The sequence below is a fragment of the Rhinatrema bivittatum genome, chromosome 2, assembly GCF_901001135.1.
Source record: "Rhinatrema bivittatum chromosome 2, aRhiBiv1.1, whole genome shotgun sequence".
Taxonomy (NCBI): domain Eukaryota; kingdom Metazoa; phylum Chordata; class Amphibia; order Gymnophiona; family Rhinatrematidae; genus Rhinatrema; species Rhinatrema bivittatum.
In genome coordinates, this window is record NC_042616.1 from 263,052,555 (window position 1) to 263,073,787 (window position 21,233).

Genomic DNA, 21,233 nt, shown 5'->3' on the forward strand with positions numbered 1-21,233 from the left:
CGCTGGCCCCTTTAAGAGGAGCTCCTCCCCGCGCATGCGCGTCAGGGGGCGGGGCCAGTCGCGACGGACCGTGGGCGTCTCTCCCGAGGAGGGAGAGACGTGCTGGAGGGCCTGCAGGCCCGAGGAAGCCCCGAAACGGCCCGGGCTGCCCCCGAGGTATGTGGAGGGACCGGGGCACAGGCCGGGACCGTAACACGCACTAGCTCAAAAGGATTTAGAAGCGGCCAAGCATGAGATAAGATCTGCCTATGACGCTTTTGACACCGCTTCTAGGGTTTCAGCAACAGCCATTTCTGCAAGGCGATGGGCCAGGCTATAGCCTGAGGTCCAGGATAGACTATCTGATTTGCCTTGCACTGGAGATAATCTTTTTGGTGAGCAAATACAAAAGACAGTGGTGCAACTCAAGGATCACCATGAGACTCTTCGCCAACTCTCCTTGCTACCTTCTGAATATCCTGCTAAGCAAACATTCAGAAAGGATCCCAATAAATCCTTTTACTGCCAAAGGAAATCTTATCCTCCTCCGTCCAAAGGTCGCTCTACTAAGCCTTATCAGAAAGGCCAGTCCAGTCAACCTCGCAGGCAAAAGCCGCAAACAACTCCTCAACCAGGACCAGCATCTGGTTTTTGACTTTTTTCTAGAAAGCAGCATTCAGACTCCACTAAAGCATGTATCAGTGGGAAGCCGATTGTGCCACTTCAGCCACATCTGGCACTCAGTCACCACAGACCAGTGGGTGCTCACCATAATAACTCAAGGTTATCATCTCAACTTTCTGGCCATTCCACCGGACTCCCCACCTCGGCTGACGAGGGGAACATCAGACCATTCACCGCTCCTGGAATAGGAGATTTCCCTCCTCCTCCAGTCCAGAGCCATAGAACCAGTGCCCTACTCCCAACAGGGCCTCGGATTCTACTCTCGGTATTTTTTAATTACAAAAAAGTCAGGTGGCGTTCCCCGATACTAGATCTTCGGGCCTTAAACAAGTTCCTCCAAAGAGAAAAGTTCAAGATGGTGACCTTGGGTTCCCTCCTCCCCCTTCTACAAAGGGGAGACTGGCTCTGCTCTCTAGACCTCCAGGATGCTTACACACATATCACAATAACTCCATCTCATCGCAGATTTCTGTGATTCCTCGTAGGCCCAAAGCACTACAAATATCGAGTGCTACCATTCGGCCTAGTCTCTGCTCCACGAATCTTCACCAAGTGCTCATAGTAGTAGCAGCGTTCCTCAGAACTCAAGGTGTCCACGTCTACCCCTGTCTCAACGATTGGTTGATCAGGGCTCCCACACAGCAAGCTCTTTTGACGTCCCTGTTGCGACTGTCGCTGCTCGACGCCATCACTCCGCTCTCTTTACCTTTGTGGCGACTCCCTCTGGGTCTGATGGATGGCTGGCTGCCGCGGCGTCTCCATGCCATCTACCTCCGACGTCCCCGGACTGGCTCGACGCTGCAGATCCGCCACGTTGCCTGATGACCTAGGGTGCACGTGAGCTCTGATTGAAGTACCAGCAAGGGCGCGAACCTCAGGGGTGTCCCCCTGTGATGATGTCATCCGCTTCTTATATTTAAAGGTCTCTAATTCATTATCTAACTGAAGGGGTCATTTATCAAAATGTGATAAGGCGTTTTTGCATGCGTTAAGGGCTTATCGCATGCGAAAAGCCCCGTTAATGCATGCGATAGGCCCTTACCGCATGCGAAAACGTGTTTAACGCATGCGATAGCACCATATCGTATGGTGCGATGCAAATTCAGAAAATAGGAGGAGTTAGGGGTAGAGAGTGGGCTGGGTTAGCCTGTTTGTGAAGAGCTATTGCACAGCTGTAATGCTGATTTTAACAACACCTCTTTGAATTGTGTTAGGCTGTGTGATAGCTGCTATGATGTCAGGTTTCATTGCCCTTTGTGATGTCTACTGTAAGGCCTATTTCAGGTGAATTGAATGGGAAAGAGTGAGAGTGAATGAGAGAGAGAGAATCTAGCCATAATGTTATTCCCATAGGTATGTATTTGTATCCCTATGGTAGGCCCACCTAGTAACTCGAGGTGGGGTTTATGTAAGCATGTAGGGGGTTAGGGGCCACTTTGACATTCTACGTGACACGTACAAACAGAACAGTGGTCTCTTGTGAAGATTTGATGACCTTTGGAGTGAGAAAACTCACTCCAAGATGAGATTTGTGCAATGTTCTCTCAACCTAGCTTGATGGACTCTCTACCTGGGTAACATCAAGCTAGGTGGAGAGAACATTGCCCAGTCTCTCTCTCTCTCTCTCTCTCTCTCTCTCTCTCTCAAAAATGGTCCACCCAGTGGTCATATGCAGGAAATACAACAGGTCTGACACCTATTGCAATTTGCACTAACTTAGCTTTTCACATAGCTAATTAGCACAAATTGCGATAAACTACATTTTTGCATAAACCACGCCCCTTTTGCTATCGCATGCGATACTTACCGCATTTTGATAAATCCAGGCCTGAGTTAGCAAGGAGAGGATACAGATATGGATTCGGCTACATTTCCTCCAAGCTACTCCGCCTCTTCGGACTCACCAGAGGTAGCCGCTCCTCGGGGGCCTCGCTCTTTTCTTTATTTCAGATTACAGATAGGAACCGGTACTCACTTCTCGAGGGCCCATGTTCCTGGACACTCTGAAGATTCTCTACTGCCTGGAAGCTATCGCTGCTACAAACAATTGTGTTACCATTGCTCTCTCATAGCTTTCCCTGGAACCAGGTACTCGCTCCTCAAGGGCCCTAACCTTTCCAGCTCCTGAGCTTCCTTGAAGACCGTATGTGAGTTTTGTCATCTAGTTCTGTTCATGAACTCTGCCTACTCTGCCTACTCACTTTCTACAGTTTCTCAACAGCTCAGCCATCCTGGATCGTGGTTCCAGTACCTGAGAGACTTCAGCCCTTCCGGGCATATCAGCTCACTACTGCCACCTCTGGTGGTTTCAAAAACCTGTTTAATAAAAGAACTAATGTGTGTCTGTCTCCATACTCAAGCCTAGCCGGTGGTCCCTCTCGGGATATCCTCCCGGGGGCGTGGTCATCTGCCACCGGCCCAAGGATCCACCCACTACTACAGCAGATCAATAACAGACTGCTAACTCCTAGCTCTACATAGAGCATTCCTAACATTGCTATTCCGCAGTCTAACTACATCACTTTTCTAACAGATTGCTAACCCCTATCTGATTGCTCTGCCCATCCGGCATCAGATTCATAACAGATTGCTACCTCCTCCCTCTTCAGGAGCCCGCAACACAGATTCCTAACAGATTGCTAACTCCAGTGGATCCAGCTTTAATATGGGATGTCGTTAACTCCAGTGGATCCGTCTTTAATATGGGATATTGTTAACTCCAGTGGATCTGGCTTCAACTTTGGGATGTTGTAAAGTCCATGGATCCGGCACATCTCTCTGCCTTGCAGGCTATACCGGGCTTGGCTCAACGCATCTCAGAGCAGCAAGAAACTTTGGAGAAACTTGCTGCAGCATTTCATCAGCTACACACAGAGAAGATACAAGGCACATCTTCTAATCAAGAAGGTCAGTTACAGGAAGTAACTTTAAAGACTGCTGACCGACTAGTGGCTCATATCCGCTTTTCTGAAGACATCCAGAAGACCCGGGGCTTTCTGCACCAGTGCTGCATGCACTTCACCTTACAGCCAACTTTATTTCCCACGGCTTTTTCGAAGACCACCTACATCCTGTCATACTTGGATGGGAGAGCACTGTCGTGGGCATCTACCTTGTGGGAATGCAAGGACCCTATTTTGCAGGACATAGAAGGATTTATGGACTTGTTTAAATCCATCTTTGATGATCCTGCTCGCAATTCTGTTGCCGCTTTTGCTTTGGTGGACTTGAAGAAAGGCAACAGATCCTTGACTGAATTCGTCATAGAATTCAAGACTCTTGCAGCGGAACTTCGCTGGGACCCCAACTGTCTCAAGACTCTCTTCTGCAGAGGCCTGGATACCCGCTTAAAGGACGAGCTGGCCGCTCACCAGACACCTGACTCGCTGGATGAATTAATAGCCTTGGCCACTCGAATTGATCACCGGCTCCGAGACAAGGTGAAGGAATTCCGGCCTAAGGTGTTACCTGGGTTGAAACAGGCTAGTACTACCACTACACCTCGGATGGTTCCAGTAACTTCTGCTGCTGATACAGATGAACCAATGCAACTTGGTCGTGGTCACGACCTCCAAGGAGAGAAGATTTCGGAAGAAACGTGGCTTGTGCATGTACTGTGGTCAGCCGGGCCCGGCCATGATGCCTCTACACGCCCCATTTGTTCGGGAAACGGACGGGCCTAAGTCCCACTGTTCTTGGGCCATACGGCGTTTTCTCCTCCGCCTTCTCTTCCAGTCTCCGTGATCTGTGAACCAACTACGGTTCAGACTCCTGCCCTGATGGACTCAGGGGAGGAGGCAACCTTATTCTCAGATGTCTAGTGGAAGACCTAAGGAGTCCCTTCGTCAAATTAGAAGATCCATTATTGTATCACAACTTGAAGTGGGTTTTGGACGTTCCTTTACATCGCCACGTCTCCTGAAGATCTCAGTGATGTCCACGGCAGTTCAACTCATGGCTGCAGATATTCATAGTGCCTTCTACTTTTACCTTGGCTCAAAGGTGTTCAACATCTATCCGCATTCACGGATTATAAACTTAGAGATATTTGTCACGTTCCATCCATTTGGAGGATGTGTCTGATGAGCCACAGCACATATTAGATCCGAAGAAGATATCTCTGGCAACCAGCTAGTCTGTTTCCGCTGGTTTCTGCTGGTAATGCCACCATCTCTAGAAGTGGATTTTTGGACTTACCCCAACATCGCTACTTCCGCTGAAGCCTCAGTGACATCCATAGCAGCTACTTATTACTGCTGAATCCTACTTCATCTCTCATCCAGCAACTTTTACAGGAGAGTCATCTTTAGAAGTGGATTTTGGACCTACCCTAACATCTCCACTTCCACTGAAACCTTCAGTGACGTCCACAGCAGCTCAATCCATTACTGCTGATATCATCAATAACACTGCAAGATTCTTTCAAATCTGAAGATCCACCTGTCATCAAATTAAGATCAAAGAAATTCTGGATGTTCGTAACAGAGGCAAGACTTTTGAATACCTTCTAAAGTAGGAAGGTTTCGGCCCCGAAGAAATCTCTTGGGAGCCTCAGACCAATATCTTGGACAAAGAGATGTTTCATCAGTTTCACCTTGTGCATCCTTCTAAACCAAAGCCTGGTACCCGAAGAGAAGATCGCCCTTTGAAGGGGGGTACTGTTGCGACTGTCGCTGCTTGATGTCCTCACTCCGCCCTCTTTACCTCTGTGGTGACTCCCTCCAGGTCTGATGGATGGCTGGTTGCTGCGGCGTCTCCATGCCATCTCCCTCCGGCATCCCCCCACCTGCTCAACGTTGCAGATCCACCATGTTGCCTGATGACCTAGGGCGTGCGCGTGCTCTGATTGAAGTACCAGCAAGGGGACGAACCTCAGAGGCGTCCCCCTGTGATGACATCATCCGCTTCCTATATTTAAAGGTCTCTAATTCGCTATCTAACTGAGTTAGCAAGGAAAGGATACGGATACGGATTCGGCTATGTTTAAGCTACTCTGCCTCCTCGGACTCACCAGAGGTACCCACTCCTCGGGGGCCTCGCTCTTTTCTTTATTTCAGATTACAGATAGGAACCAGTTCTCACTCCTCGAGGGCCCATGTTCCTGGACACTCTGAAGATTCTCTACTGCCTGGAAGCTATTGCTGCTATAAACAATTGTGAGTTACCATCGCTCTCTCAGAGCTTTCCCTGGAACCAGGTACTCGCTTCTCGAGGGCCTAAACCTTTCCTGCTCCTGAGCTTCCTTGAGACCTTACGTGAGTTTTGTCATCTAATTCTGTTCATGAACTTTGCCTACTCACTTTCTACAGTTTCTCAACAGCTCAGTCATCCTGGATCTCGGTTCCAGTACCTGAGGGACTACAGCCCTGCCGGGCATATCAGCTCACTACTGCCACCTCTGGTGGTTTCAAAAACCTGTTTAATAAAAGAACTAATGTCGCAACAGCGCTCTACTGCACGCCACTTTCTAGGACACATGGCGTCCTCAGTACACATCACTCCCATGGCTTGTCTCGCCGTGAGGATCCTACAGTGGACGCTAAGATCACAGTGGATTCAGTCATCTCAACCACAATCAGCTGTTGTCCACATAACCAGCCCACTTCTTCTATCTCTGGCTTGGTGGAAGAATCAGGCCAATCTCCTTCAAGGCCTGCCTTTTCAAACTCCAGACCCTCAAATAACCCTTACAACAGATGCCTCCAACATCGGTTGGGGAGCACACGTTGCCAATTTACAAACTCAAGGGTCTTGGTCTCCAGAGGAAGCCAAACACCAGATCAATTTCCTGGAGCTACGAGTAATCAGATATGCTCTCAGAGTATTTCAGGATCGCCTCTCCAACCAGGTCATCCTGATTCAAATGGACATCCAGGTGGCCATGTGGTACATCAACAAACAAGAAGGAACAGGCTCCCGCCTCCTGTGTCAGGAGGCTGCACAGATATGGGCAGAGGCCCTCTCCCACTCAATGTACCTCAGGGCCACCTACTTGCCGGGAGTGGACAATGTGTTGGCAGACACGCTCAGTCGCACCTTTCGACCACACAAGTGGTCTCTCAACCCCACAGTTGTGCACTAGATATTCCAACGTTGGGGTTACCCTCACAGAGACCTCCATCAGAATGCATGTCAGTGCGGTAGCTGCCTTCCATAAAGGTGTCGGGTATGTTCCTATTTTGGTACAACCCCTTGTAACACGTTTTCTGAAGGGCTTGCTCCAACTCAAACCTCCACTGTGCCCACCGGCCCCTTCTTGGGGCCGGTGGGCACAGTGGAGGTTTTTGGGTCGGCTCATGAAACCACCATTCGAGCCTCTCCAATCCTGTGATCTTCGCTTTCTCACAAGGAAAGTGTTTTTTCTTTTGGCAATCACATCCGCTCGCAGAGTTAGTGAGTTACAGGCCCTAGTTAATAATCCGCCTTACACAAAACTTCTGCATGACCGGCGGTACCCCGCACTCACCCAAAGTTCTTGCCTAAGATAGTATCGGAGTTTCACATTAATCAATCCATTATACTACCCACCTTCTTTTCCAGGCCCCATTCCAATCCAGGGGAGCAGGCTCTGCATACCCTCGACTGCAAACGGGCTCTAGCATTCTATCTAGACTGTACAGTTGCCCACAGGCAAAGTACTCAATTATTTGTTTCCTTTGCTTCCATCAGATTGGGTCAACCTGTGGGTAAGCAGACTCTCTCCTCCTGGCTAGCGGACTGCATTTCCTTTTGCTATCAGCAAGCAGGCATTCCACTTCAAGACCATGTTAAAGCACACTCGGTCAGGGCCATAGCAACTTCTGTAGCGCACCTTCACTCAGTGCCGCTTCCTGATTTCTAGGGCTGCTACCTGGAGTTCTCTCCATACCTTTACAGCCCATAATTGTCTAGACAAGGCTGGAGACAAGATTCCATCTTTGGCCAATCTATCTTGCATGACAGTTTTGCAACTTGATGTACCAACACCCTTCTGCCTGCCCGTTAGGGTTCAGGATGCCCTCTACCAAATTCCACCCCAGTTGTTGTGCCTGTTGCACATCTTTGGGTACATTTGGTGCATGTTCGGACATCCTCAGCTCGGTACTCACCCATATGTGAAGACTACCATCCTGCTTGTCCTGTGAGAAAGCAAATGTTGCTTACCTGTAACAGGTGTTCTTACAGGACAGCAGGATGTTAGTTCTCATGAAACCCGCCCGCCGCTCCTCGGTGTAGGGTTCATATCGTTTATTATTTTATTTTTCGGCTGCAGGGTTAGTGCCATGCTGGGCATGCCTAGTAGGGGCCAGTCAAAGTTCTGGAAACTTTGACAGAAGTTTTCCGTGATTGAGCTCCATCCTGTGATGTCACCCATATGTGAGGACTAACATCCTGCTGTCCTGTGAGAACACCTGTTACAGGTAAGCAACATTTGCTATCTGCTGTGCCACTGAATATCTGGACTTAGTCAAATATGTTTATCTGGCTAACAATCTCAGCTGGACAATGAGCTATCAGGGGATTGGGCTTCCCCCGGTAGGGGGACAATGAGCGCTTCCATCCTGGAGAGTAGTGGTGCCAACGCTGCCGGAATCAGGTCAGTGGACGGTTCCGCAGTCGGTACCGGTGTCGGTGCCGGAGGAACCTGGAGCCATTGCATTGCCTTGTCAATGGCCTCCTGAACCATCCGGTCCAGTTCTTCTCAGAGACCTGTAGCAAGCAGCCCCGGCTCCGGAACAGAAGAAGGAGGCAGAGGCATAGCCGGAAGGACCCCCGATAAAGGCGGAGTTGCGGCTCCTGATCCCCTGTCGGGTGAGGGTTGCCTCAGTGACCTGGTCGCAGAAATGGTTGGTGTCTTTTCTGGACGGGGTTTCTTTGACGATGGTTCGGACGATGGCTCGGTCAATGATTTCACTCCCTCGATGGTCCGAGACTTACGGTGTCGATGGTGATGTTTGTCTCTACGATCCCCTCGGTCCTGAGGGGGAGTAGAGGGTGTCGAAGGCCGAGAAGTCGTCGATGCTGGGCGGTCACTGGCCGGTGGTCAATGCTGGTGCGAAGTTGACGGTGCCGGCTCTGACGACGTCGATGCAATGGATGGAGTCGGGGTTTGAGCACAGAAGAGAAGTTCCATCTTCTCCATTCTGGCCTTGCGACCTTTTGGTGTCATTAGGGCACATTAGGGCACATTTGGTGCAGGTCAAGATATCGTGCCCTAGACATATAACACAGACTTTATGGGGGTCTGTGATGGTCACGGTGCGAGTACAGTCCGGGCACCGACGGAACCCCGACGCCATGGCCATGGAAAAAAATCGAGCCATGGTACAGTCGACGGCCAGTAGGCTGCGAGGGCCAAACTTGACAGTAATCGACGGAAAACAGGTAAAAACTTACCGGAGTACCGCGGTCTGAAAAAAGGTAAAGGAGGGACCCCTGTGGGGCAAATTAACTTTTAGTAATTCCGTGAGGAAAATTCCTGTCAGGAATCTCTGCAGAGCTCCTTTACCGCGAGGGTACTACTGCGCGGAGAAAAGAAGACTGAAGGGGGACCCCTGCTGGCTGCAGGGTTAGTGCCATGCTGGGCATGCCCAGTAGGGGCACAGACGTTTTCCGTGATTGGGCTCCATCCTGTGATGTCACCCATATATGTGAGGACTACCATCCTGCTTGTCCTTTGAGAACTAACTTATCAAGGTAACTTAGGTGGATATGGCTGAATATTGGCACTTATCCGCTAAGATAGCCAGATAAGTAGCCAGACCCCTGAAAACCCCCATCTAACCCACCACTTAGCCAGATAACTATTTAGCCAGATTAATAATTATCTGGTTAAGTGGTGACTGCTGAACGCAGCCAAATATTTAAGCAGCACCAATTAACTGAATACGTCTGAATTTACAGTGTCCTGCTAAGTGGTGCTGAATATTGATCTCTGTATTTACAAGTTCAACCCACTGGAAAACTCCACAGTAAATTCCTTAGTTTTTGATGCTACTTTTTTGGATAGGGCTTGACCAATTGTAAAGGCAAAGATAGATACTTCATGGGCCTCAGCAACAGTGTACAGGGTCCCTTCTTCCCTGAGCTGACTAGTAGATTCCAGAAAGGCAAAGAAGTTTCAGCTCAAGGGATCTGATGTTTTCTAGGTACCCAGTTTAGAAAAGATAATTACTTACAGTCACCAGATGCTGACTGCATAAGTGACTCTTGGAAAGAGGAGATTGTATAGGAAGTACTGCATCTTCCTCCTATGTGCAATAAGCAAGACCCAGTCTACAAGTGGGCTATATAACAAATCTTCTGTTGCTAAAGCATGAGCTAGCCTGATAAGATGTTTATCCTTCAGCTTCCTCTTACAGAACTAACTAAACATCTGAGGTATAAAACTGTTCAGGTCTCCAAACACACATAAACAGATACAGGGTCTCTAAACCAAGTTCACAGGGCAGACTCGTGTTTGTGTGAATAAGGGTGAATGAGGGTGAGAAAGAACGTTGTGAATGAAGGTGAGAGAGAGCGTGTGACAATGAACCCGGGGTGTACTAGAGAGTATGTATATGTAACAAAATAGGGGTTTTGCATGCCCTGTGGTTTATTTTTCCTATGACACTTTTCTCCAGAGAGCTTATTTGCTCTGTGCTGGCCTGTAGGTTGTGTTTGACTGTAGTTCATCCAGGGGCTTTAGATGCTGCCTTGACTCAGAGAGAAGCTTGAATAGCATACACATTCCAGTAGCCTGAGGAAATGTAGGACTAAAATATCATGCAGTACTATTGGCCAGAAAATTATTACCTGTCAGTAGGCCATTGGTCAGGGAGTAATTGTTAGTACTGTATGCAATGATTGGCCCTGCAGACAGAAAAATAGCCTTGAAAATATTTGAACTCTCTAGTCTCGGCTGGGAGTACAGAGGTAGCAGACTTCTTTGCTGAGTCCCTGTTCAGGTTCTGTGGATAGCCTATTTCCTGACCTCTCCAGGCTCTAAAAAGTAGTGAAAAGCAAATAGATAATTTTTGCTCTTCAATTCTTGTTCTTTTACCTGTTCCTGTTTGCAAATTGATTGTTTTTCTGTTCACTGTTCCCACTTTTTGTTAATAAGCTTATCAGTTTGTTAGCTTTCCCTATCTTGGACTGACTAACGATCCTCTCTTCTCCAGTTTGGGCTGTGCTGACCGGATTCTAGCTGTGGCTCTTCTGGGCCATTCACCAGACTGTGGGGGACACAGTAGAGGTTGCACTACTTCCTATTAGCATGTGACCAATTCGACCAGCCTACCGGGGGAAGCCCTAATCCCCTGATAGGCCAATCTACCCCTCACTAGACTTATCCTTACACCACCCCTCCCCACTCTATCCTGTACCTTCAAAAAGGTATTTTCCAAAATCCCCACCGCTGCTGTTGAACCCACAATATGGAGAAGGATGAGGAGAGGCTCTTACCTCATCCCTGTTTAGATTGTAATTCTGACAACTGTCAGTGAAAGGAACATCATTGCCCAAATGCAGTGAATAAATAAATACGAAATACTGGTAGCTGTCAGAACTATTGGCAATTAGTATTAATCAGAGTGAGAAAAGGAAATTGTATCTTCTCCTCCTGCTCCGTATTGGGGAGACTTTTGGAGGTGTGGAGGTGGGGATTTTGGATTTGTGGGGGTGGAGATTTTAGACAATAACTTTTATGATGGGATCGGGTTGGGGAGGGGGAGGAAACAGTGCAGCTTGACTACACTAAAATATATTGGGGGCAGGAGGTGGGACTTGCTCAGCCATGACTTCATTTTTATATCTGGACTAGTGGGAAGGATGGGGAATTGGGGTGCCTTTGACCCCCTACAATTTTTTTAAAAGAATATTCAGTGTGGGCCTGATTTTCAAAAGCATTTACACGCTTAAAAATGGGTTTTACATGTGTAAATGCACTTTATGCAGGTAAGTGGGCTTTTGAAAATTGCTACTATATATAAATTGAATTGTCCATAGGATTTACCTGCATAAGTGCGCTTTACGCAGGTAAATGGCTTTTGAAAATTGTTACAATAGTAGTCATATTTACATGTGTAAACCGTTTTGAAAATTACCCCTTAAGCCTGTAAGTGGCAAAGTTACCCGGATAATCTTAATCACGTAACTTTAACCGAGCATATTCAGCACAGGCAGAAAATAATATATGGAGGCAAGTTAGCAGAATATATGGCTGACTTTCCTGCATGCCAGTGTTCTGAACAGGATTGTTTGGCTTAAGTCTGACACAGAGACTGAAGAATCAAAAGATGTACTCTCTAGAAGAGGAAAGGGAAAGGGAAGATATGACACAAACATTTAAATATCTAGCAGTCTTCGATATTTTATTTAACTTTATACATTGCCTTTCCCCTCACACCTCCAAGCAACTTACAATAAAATCCATCACTACAAATACAAAATCAACCTCCCCCCTCCAATAAATCAAATGCAACCCTGCCTCTTAAAATCAAATATAGCCCCTCCCCCTATAAAAATATCAAGAGACATTTTTTATAGAATTAAAAAAAACATGGATAAATGTGAGAACATATTTTTTTTCACTCAGAAGGTGATGGACACTTGAAACGATTTTCAGAAGGAGCCAAACCAGTGGCATTATTGAAGCATTGATGGGATAGACACAGAGACCTAAGCAGTGCGTGAGGGAGAGAGACCACAGATCAAATAAGGCTTGTGACAAGAAAGCAGGCAGATACAGAAGGGGAGGCTGGGTGGAGCAAGTGACCTGAATCTGCGGACATCTTCTATGTGTCTAAAAAGAGACAGATATTTTGTAGGATAAATTCCAGCTAACTTTAATTTGTAGTCACTTTGCTTAGTAAACATTCCTAATCACTTTTGATTTTCATTTATAGTTCTTTTTATAATCTGACAGCAGCCACTGCATTTCGGTTTACATAGTATAGTTGCTGGTATTGTTCTTGTTTGGACAATCATATCAAGGCAGTAACATCTCTAGAGGTCTTGGTGCTGTAGGAAATCATTGTTTATTATCTGTTTCAGGTCGTTTTTCAACTTCCCTTTGTCCACATGTTGTCTTTGGGAATGCTTTTTATTTTCTCTGCAGTCAGCCACAAACACTAAAATTTAGTGTACTTGCACTTAAAAACTCAGCTCAAGGTTGTAGCATCTATAAAGGAGACATTTCCATAACGATTACACTGATAGGGCTGCGTGCATAGCCAGCTGAACGGCAGAATGAATAGCAAGAACCTTATCTTTCCCTTTATACAGAAAGCTAGAAAACTATTAGATGGCAAACAGTTCTTTCTGTCATAAAATGATTTAGCAATATATTATCAGTCAGTCAATGCTCCAGGAAGTAGCTATTGATGTCTGGTGTCAGGCAGAAGCTTTCCTTGATGACCTTTAAATGCCACAGTCCCTAATGATCATGCAAAAAGGATATCAGTATCTTGAATAACGTGAAATGCTTTTGAGAACGAGCATATTGTGTTATGTTGTATGTCCTCTAAATACGAAGCTAATGTCTCAAAATGAATTGTAAGTCTTTGTGTTTGAGTCCTGCCTTTTCAGTGTTTAGAACAGTAGTCATCCAACACTGGTAAAACATGCTGCAATGCCAGCTTTTTTGAGTATTTATTTATTTATTGGTTTTTATATACTGCCGTTCATCCTAAGATATCGCGTCGGTTTACAGTAAACAAAACAAAACGGCAGGCATTGTACATAGAACAAGGTAGTAATAATTATGAACTAGTAAATAAATAACTAAGGGAAGAGGTAACATTGTACATATAACAACTTAATAATTCCCCTCACTAGTTTTCTCCTGTCCTGTTTCTGCTGTTAAATTATTGCACTGCATGAATTCTACCAACTAGGATGATTGCAGCCAAGTAATAGTGCTGCTTTAGTGCTTCCAGCTACCACTGTTAGACTTTCAGAAGGACAAAGTGCTAATTTCTTTTCCCCAGGACCGCAATGGAATTGGAAAGAGCAAAAGATTGACGGGACTACTTGAGCCACATAACTTGTATGTACTGTCTCATTTCCTTGACTTAATGTGACCTTGAGTTTGCACCCCTTCCTTCTTTTGCACAATTCAGTATATGTGCCACCACAAATCAGCTGGTGAATTTGTTTACAGATACTTCAACTGCAAATGCTTTCAGCCAGAAGATTCTTTACTGTATTTAGAGAAATGACCCTTTTTGCTTTCAAAAGTTTTTATTGTGAAAATAGATATACATCAGCTTTACATAGAAACAGAGAATATGATGCCATGCAAGGCTCATTTAGTCTGTCCATTCCTCATGTAATACCATGGAGCTTACCCGATCTCCACCAGACTTAGCCTCACATCTTGGTATCTTTTGTGCTTATCCCATGCTTTCTTGAATTCTGCTCTCCAACAAAGGATGCAAATAACATGATTAAGTGGCATTTTTGGATAACAGATTTTTAACCCACTATATTTTATGTTTATTATTTTTAAGTATTGAACTTTATATTGGGAAAATATATGTTAATTCATTGTTTTAGAGTTAGGTTAATGTGCTTGTATTATGTATTCTCACTTTGATTTGAACTATATGGCATTCTTTGAATTTACACCTGTTATTGAAGTGACCATTGGCCAAGAAAAGCAGAAATCAAGTTGATCAACAGAACTAACTCCACGGAGAGGTTGTTCAGCATACCCACCACTCTTTCTGTGAAGAAATAATATGCCCTTTGAGCCTCATATCATGACATTTTGTTCTAGAATTTCCTTTCCTATGGAAAATATTTGATTCCTATCCATTTATACTTTTGAATAAAGAATTCAATTGAGGCAAGCACTTAATGTGATGTACTTGACAACAAAAGCAATGCATCCTAATTTCAACTCTAAAAATTGGAATTTTCTTTCCACATTTAGGGAAATTTGCAGGCAGGCATCAGCAGGAAGTGGAAGTGCACTCCAGCACTCCAAACCACCAAGAGGGGGAAAAATGGCCTGAATAGCCCAAGGCACTGCCAGGAGGAAAGCAGAACTAACAATTGTATGAACAGCCCAAGGCTCCAAGAGGGGCAAAGGGCACCAACAGAAATGGCAAGAAATCCCCAAGGCAACATGAGAGGGATATGAGGAGGATCTGACTGAGATGTCTATCACCCCCATTGATCTCTAGTGTTGATTCAACTAATCTGACTGGGTAATGTTGATTATACCCAGGTTCAATCCCCGGCCTTTTCACCATTACTGAACATACTGCTGGTATGGAAAAATACCAGCAGGCCCCAGAACACAAACCTGGGACCTTGAAGGCCAGATGCCAAAGAAGAAAGCTATAAAACTGTTTTTGCAGGAATTCACAGACACCAGAGAATCAACAAATTAAGCCACAGGATGGGGCAGGAGATATCGCAGAGAGTACGCAGCAAATAGTCTGTGGGAAAGAATGCAGGGGGGAGAAAGATAAGGGGAGACAAATAACAGCTGCCTGTAGGCAGACAGTGAAAAAAATTTAGTGGTGTGAAGCATGCAAGCAGAAATCAGATAATTAGCTGACTTTGTATTTTTAACCTATATAAGCAAAGCTGGTATGTAGTAGGGTTGGCAAGGATTCTGTATCTGTTGCAGAGCCCAGCGCTGAGCTCTTTATTATGTAAGTATATATTTGCTATATTTGCTTCCTGTGTACATTTTGCTTCCTGAGTATTGATCTGTTTTGTGTATGAATAGCATATGATTTACAATAAAGAATATTAAACAAAAGTAGAATCAGAGTTGTTCTTATAAACTATTTATAAGAACAGAATAAAAAGTGTCGTGAGACAACAGCAGATAGGGTAGATGCCTCAGTGGCACACAATACCCCAGTAACACACAATACCAGGCTTTAGGAGAGGAGCACCAGATTAAGGTTGTCAATGCATTACAGACATTATGTGCCCTTATCCGAGGGGTCCATCAAAAGAACAGTAGGCAGTTGTCTCCTTCCTCCGTCACAATTCTATACATGTCCCTTCCACAGCTGTGTGCTCAGTCAAAAAGGATGGACCCAAGAAATACAAAGGAAGGCAATCTATGAAGGCCGTGTAGGAAAAACAAAAGAAATAGATGCCAGATGTCCTTTAACATATTTATTGTAGTGGAGACGTATTTAAAAATGCCCAACTCAGCTGAGTTTCACCACTCATCTAGCAGCTGCCTCAGGGGCTCTGCTTATTGAGCTTGGACCTAATATGATCTTGAATCAATCTTATTTGTCATATATAATTCCTCTGTAAAACATCCTCAATTGGGGTTTATCGCTAAAGAAGCAGTTGGATGTATTCTCTCCACTTTTTGGATGAATGGCGAAACTCAGCTGAGTCGGACATTTTAAAATACATCTCCAGTACAATAAAAACGTTAAAGGACACCTGGCATCTATTTCTTTTGTTTTTCCTACACAGTCAAAAAGAATTACCTTTCCTGATTAGAAGTATTATTCTGCAGCAAGGATATATGGGTAGCTGCACGCCTCTGCTAAAACCTCTAAGGGACTATGAGTGATAAAGCAACACCAAGAATGGCATGAACACTCATGGCACCAATAGTGGCATGAAGACCTCAAAGCACTGTAAGAGGACAAAGCATCACAAATAGTGACCTGAAACCAGAAAAAAAAACTTTGGAGAAGGTCTGTATTAGTCCTGACCTGCAAATCAGCCCTCAGTCCAGTTGGTGGTATACCCCTACTGCTATACTCTTCCCCATCACAGATTTCCACCCATAAAGATTTAACTGGTCATTTATTCTCCTGCAGCTTCTTTATCCTGTTGAACACTATGCCATCCCTAGCATAAAGCACCATACCCACACCAAGTTGATCCATTTTATCATTTCAATATAATTCGTGCGCTGGTATAGCATTGCCCTATTGGTTATCCTCCTTCTACCAGGTATCTGAGATGCCAATTAAAGTTACCTCTTTATTTAACTGATAGGGGTAATTTGGAATCTTATAACTCAAGTGGTTCTTTACTTAGACACATATGGAGTAATTTTGCTTTTATTGGAACCGTCTATCAGGATGGCCTAACTTCTGGTATTTTAGTATCTTTTGAAGGTACCTCCCTCTGAACCATGCGTGTTGACTGACTGTCAGCTTTCCCTCATGTTCTAGTTTAAAAGCTGCTCTATCTCCTTTTTGAAGTTTAGCGCCAGCAGCCTGGTTCCACTCTAGTTAAGGTAGGGCCCAAGACTAACAACCATTAAGCAGCCAAAAAATGGTGAACTTGCTATTCCTGGGCATAGCAAAACTGGAGAATCTCTAGAGGAGGTCCACATCAGTCCTGAAGTAGTTTCCCTACAACATCAATGGGAGAAGGATGCGGCAAGTTAGGTTTGGAGATTGACTTCCTCTTTACTGTGCCAGGGCTGAGATAAAAACACCCCAATGCAATAAGATAGCCAGCACCAATTCTACCTCCATCTGGCAGTGGAGGAAAAGTGACATACAGAAGTCTGCCTCTTAAATACCATTTGGGTGCCCCAATCCTTCAGATTTAGAACTTGAATGGCGTTAGGCTGATAATGCCCCATGGCTAACTGGCATCATGTCTTAGTCAGTTAGCTGTTGCGTCGGAGGTGGACCCTTGGGCTAAGGTGGGGTTGACGTAACCCTTAGGTGAGGACCTATGGGTCCCCACCATTGACAGGTGGAGTGGGCTGAAGGTAGAGGCCACTGGAGCTTCACCTATACCAGCCCTTGTTCCCCGTGGGTTGAGCCTTTGGGTGCTGGGGCCGGCAGGATTTAGGTGGGCCTCGAGGTTGGTTAACAAGAGAAGTTGGTTCAGCCCAGAGAAAGCAGATGATAGGTGGCGTAGTCCTACCCTGGACTGGGTACGGTACTGGAACTCGGGCATCAATGGAACGGAGATTAACTGGAGGCGCTCGAGCAAAGGTAGGCTGAAGCCAAATAAGTCCACGTCCAAGGAGTAGGCTAGGAGAAGCATCAATGACAGGCTTGGATCAGGGCCGGCGGCAAAACGGAGATCATGGCAAGCAAGGCTGAGTTCTGATCATGGAGAAGTCAATAGCGTAGTCAATCAAGGCAATGGTCTGATCACGGAGAAGTCAATAGCGTAGTCAGGCATAGCAGAGGGCTGGGTCTGGAGATAGGCAATAGCGTAGTCAGGCATAGCGGATGTCTGGGTCTGGAGATAGGCAGTAGCGTAGTCAGGCATAGCAGAGGTCTGGGTCTGGAGATAGGCTGAAGCGTAGTCAAGCAAAGCGAAGTCGATATCCATAGAGTCAGTCAAAACATAGATAGGGCAGGAACAAGGAAGACAGGAACCGGGAACAATGAAGGTCTGGAACAAGTGTAGAGAGGATTCTTTAGCAGCAACGAGTACTCGAGTAGCGAGGAGACCTGTTGCAAAGGCAACACTATGTAGCGAGGCCTGAGCTTAAATACACTGAAGGGTTTGATGTCATCATCCAGGGCTGCAGCCAGGCTCCCGCCATGGGCCCTTCATAAGGATCAGTGATGCGCGCGTGTGCGCCTAGGGAGGGGTGTGGCACTGGTAGTGACGTCTCTCCGTGGGCCATGCGGAGAGGCCTGACGAGCAATGGCATCTTGACTTGCAACACTGGGGACCATGGCAGAGCCGGAGGCACCGGGGGCGGCCCCAGATCGGAACCAGCGGCCCACCGTTGCTAGCGAGGAGGAACCAGGAGCTGGAGTCTGTGTAAGAAGGTGAGAGGGCCGCGCTGCGGGTCTGCTGTGGACAGCTTGCTTAAATTTAGCTTAGGAATGTAGCCTAAAATAGGTGATGTAATCCATCAAAAAGGAAAATACCAGATGAGACCAGCTATCAGTAAGCACCATAAGAGAATTTGGAAAGATCTCTAAAGAACTTGTGACTCTGTCACCTCAGGTCAACAAAGGAGCTCCCTTTCAGTCATAGTGCCAAGGTGTATGGTGTAAAGGGTGATGTAAATGTTCTCCTGTGTACCTATAATAACTTGAACACAATGGGGGGAAAGCCCTACCATTTTTGCCTGCAATCCCCCCACTGATGTAGGGTAACTTGAGTAATGGGAAATACCTCTCTGCCAAATCATCTCCCATAGGTAGAGAGAAGGGGCTAGGAAAAACTTCTCTCCTTGTAGGTAGAAGGATGATGGTGTGTATCTATCTCAAGAACCAGACACTAAAATAAATGCGACATAGTTATATTTGGATGGGCAGACTAGATAGGCCATATCTCTGCTGTTATGTTTCTATTTCACTATGCCTGGAAATTCATGGAAGCCCAGCAAAGGGAGGTTTTTCTTAGGACAGTGTAGAACTAAACTGGATAAAAATTATTAAAACTACCTTCAAATATCACACAAAATGTATATCAGATACATCTTGACATCAACCATATTAAGAATCAGATAACCAATTTCCACCATGGCCTTCTGTGCCCAAAATGCCAATGGTTCTGTGACCATATTTTCGATGAGCTGTGTGAGGTAGTGTGTGACTGAAATTTATTCTGAGGCCTCATATGATGGGAGTGTTGTTGCGAGCGTGGACCTTTGGCCCGAGGTGGTGTTCTCTACCTGTAGGAGAGACCCCCACAGGTCCCCACTGTCGGGAGGCGAGGCGGGACGGGAAGCAAGTGGCCAGAGTGAGCTTTGCCACTACCATCCCATGTTCCCCGCAGGTTGAGCCTGGGGCCAGCTGGTCTTAGGTGAGCCTCTGTGTGGATGATCCCATGTAGCACGGCCAGACAAGGCGAGTGGCAACCAGGAGCCGATGGACCGAGGCAGGCAGCAGAAGACATGGTCAGGTCCGGTCCAGAGGTCAGAAGGAGGCAGCAGAAGATTGTGGTCAGGAAGCAATCAGGGTCAAGAGCCAAGGTCTGTCTGAGTGGCGTGGAGCAAGGAACAGGAACTGGAACACAGGAACTGGAGCAATGAATCCGGAGCAGGACAGGAACTGGAAACTGGTACAGGGCCAGGAACGTACAATAAAGCTCTGGAATTTGTTGCCAGAAGATGTGGTTAGTACAGTTAGTGTAGCTGGGTTCAAAAAAGGTTTGGATACGTTTTTGGAAGAGAAGATCCTTAATTGCTATTAATCAAGTTTACTTAGGGAATAGCCACTGCTATTAATTGCATCAGTAGCATGGGATCTTCTTAGTGTTTGGGAAATTGCCAGGTTCTTGTGGCCTGGATTGGCCTCTGTTGGAAACAGGATACTGGGCTTGATGGACCCTTGGTCTGACCCAGCATGGCAATTTCTTATGTTCTTATGATCAGCAACTCAGGAACACTGGCAGAAGACAGCGAGGAGACCTGTTGCTAAGGCAAGCTTTGACTGCCAGAGCTTGCCTTATATATCCAGAGCTGCTGACATCATTAGGGGCCGTGAGAGCTTTTCCCCACCGCAGCCCCTTTAAATCCCCGACAGAGGCACGCATGCACACCTAGGAGCAGGGGCTGAGGAAGAAGGTGGTGGCGGCATGCTCCGTGTGGCGGTGTCTGCTCACGGATGACAGGTGACGGGAATCGGCGAAGGACTATACCCGTGTTATATTTTTGTAGGAACTTGTGAACCCCGAGCTGAAATGAGAGATGTCTCCACCCACAGGGAGGAGCTCAGTGAGCCTCACCGTCGGTGGGCGTGGTCTCAGCGACGAAGGACACAGCTGTGAGAGAGACTTTATTAGGGAGAAAAGATAATGCGTAACCCGAGGAGCAGGAAATGCAATAAACACAGTTCTTGAGCAAGATATACTGTAGATGAGAAGGTCCAGTAGTGGCCCGCAGCGCAGGGTACACCAGGAGGTTCCTGTAGGCTGATGGGGATATCTCTGAGTGCAGATCCGGTAGTGGCCCGCAGCGCGGGGTATGCCGAGGATAACTGTACCAAAGGTGACGAGGTAGCAGAGGTCTTGAGATACAGGAACCAGGCAGAGGATCTTGAATAGCTGCAGCAATATCCTGTAGCTCAGGATAGGTAGAAGCGGTATGCTGAAGAAAGATAATGACTCGAGGCATGGGGTATACCATGGAGACTTCAGCAATGTTGGTATCATAGGAAGCTGGAGAAAGTAATCACACAAGGAAGTTCCAGGAGAAGAACCCGAGGATTGAGTCAGGAGAAGTCCAAGGCAGAAAAGCCCTCCGAGGAGCGGATAGCCGAGATGCGGAAGGGCCCCCGTGGAGCGGGTACCCAGAGCGTCCGAATGCCACGAGGAGAAACTGGAACAGAAGATCCCAAAGTGGAGCGGATTTAACAGCGAAAGAACTCCTTGCTAACTCGTCTTCGCAATGGGCAGCCAGCTTAAGTACACCAGCGGGTTGATGTCATCGGGAGGGGACGCCCCGCCATGACATATACAAAAGGAGGCCCTGCGCAATGCCTAGGTGATTCCGGAAGTAAGATGGCGGTTGGCAGCGCCCACGCTGTCCCGGGGATGCCGGGGAGATTGATGTTGGTTGGCGGAGGCCGCCATTCTACCAATGATTGACGGTGCAGGGAAAAAAGAGGTGAGCATGAGAGATCGCAGCCATCTGCGACCGACGGGCGCAACACCCAGGTTGAGCTGGAAGGCCTGGGAATGGC

The 21,233-nt window shown here is 46.6% G+C and overlaps 1 protein-coding gene across 1 annotated transcript in view; it reads left to right on the top strand.

The window, feature by feature from the left end:
* LOC115083266 overlaps positions 1 to 15,359 on the top strand; it is a 145,814-nt gene extending 130,455 nt beyond the window's left edge. Inside the window, exon 6 of the mRNA XM_029587075.1 lies at positions 14,558 to 15,359. Within this exon, the coding sequence (XP_029442935.1) occupies positions 14,558 to 14,767 (210 nt within the window). The 3' untranslated portion in view covers positions 14,768 to 15,359. The remainder of the gene's footprint in view (positions 1 to 14,557) is intronic.
* Positions 15,360 to 21,233: the final 5,874 nt, after the last annotated feature.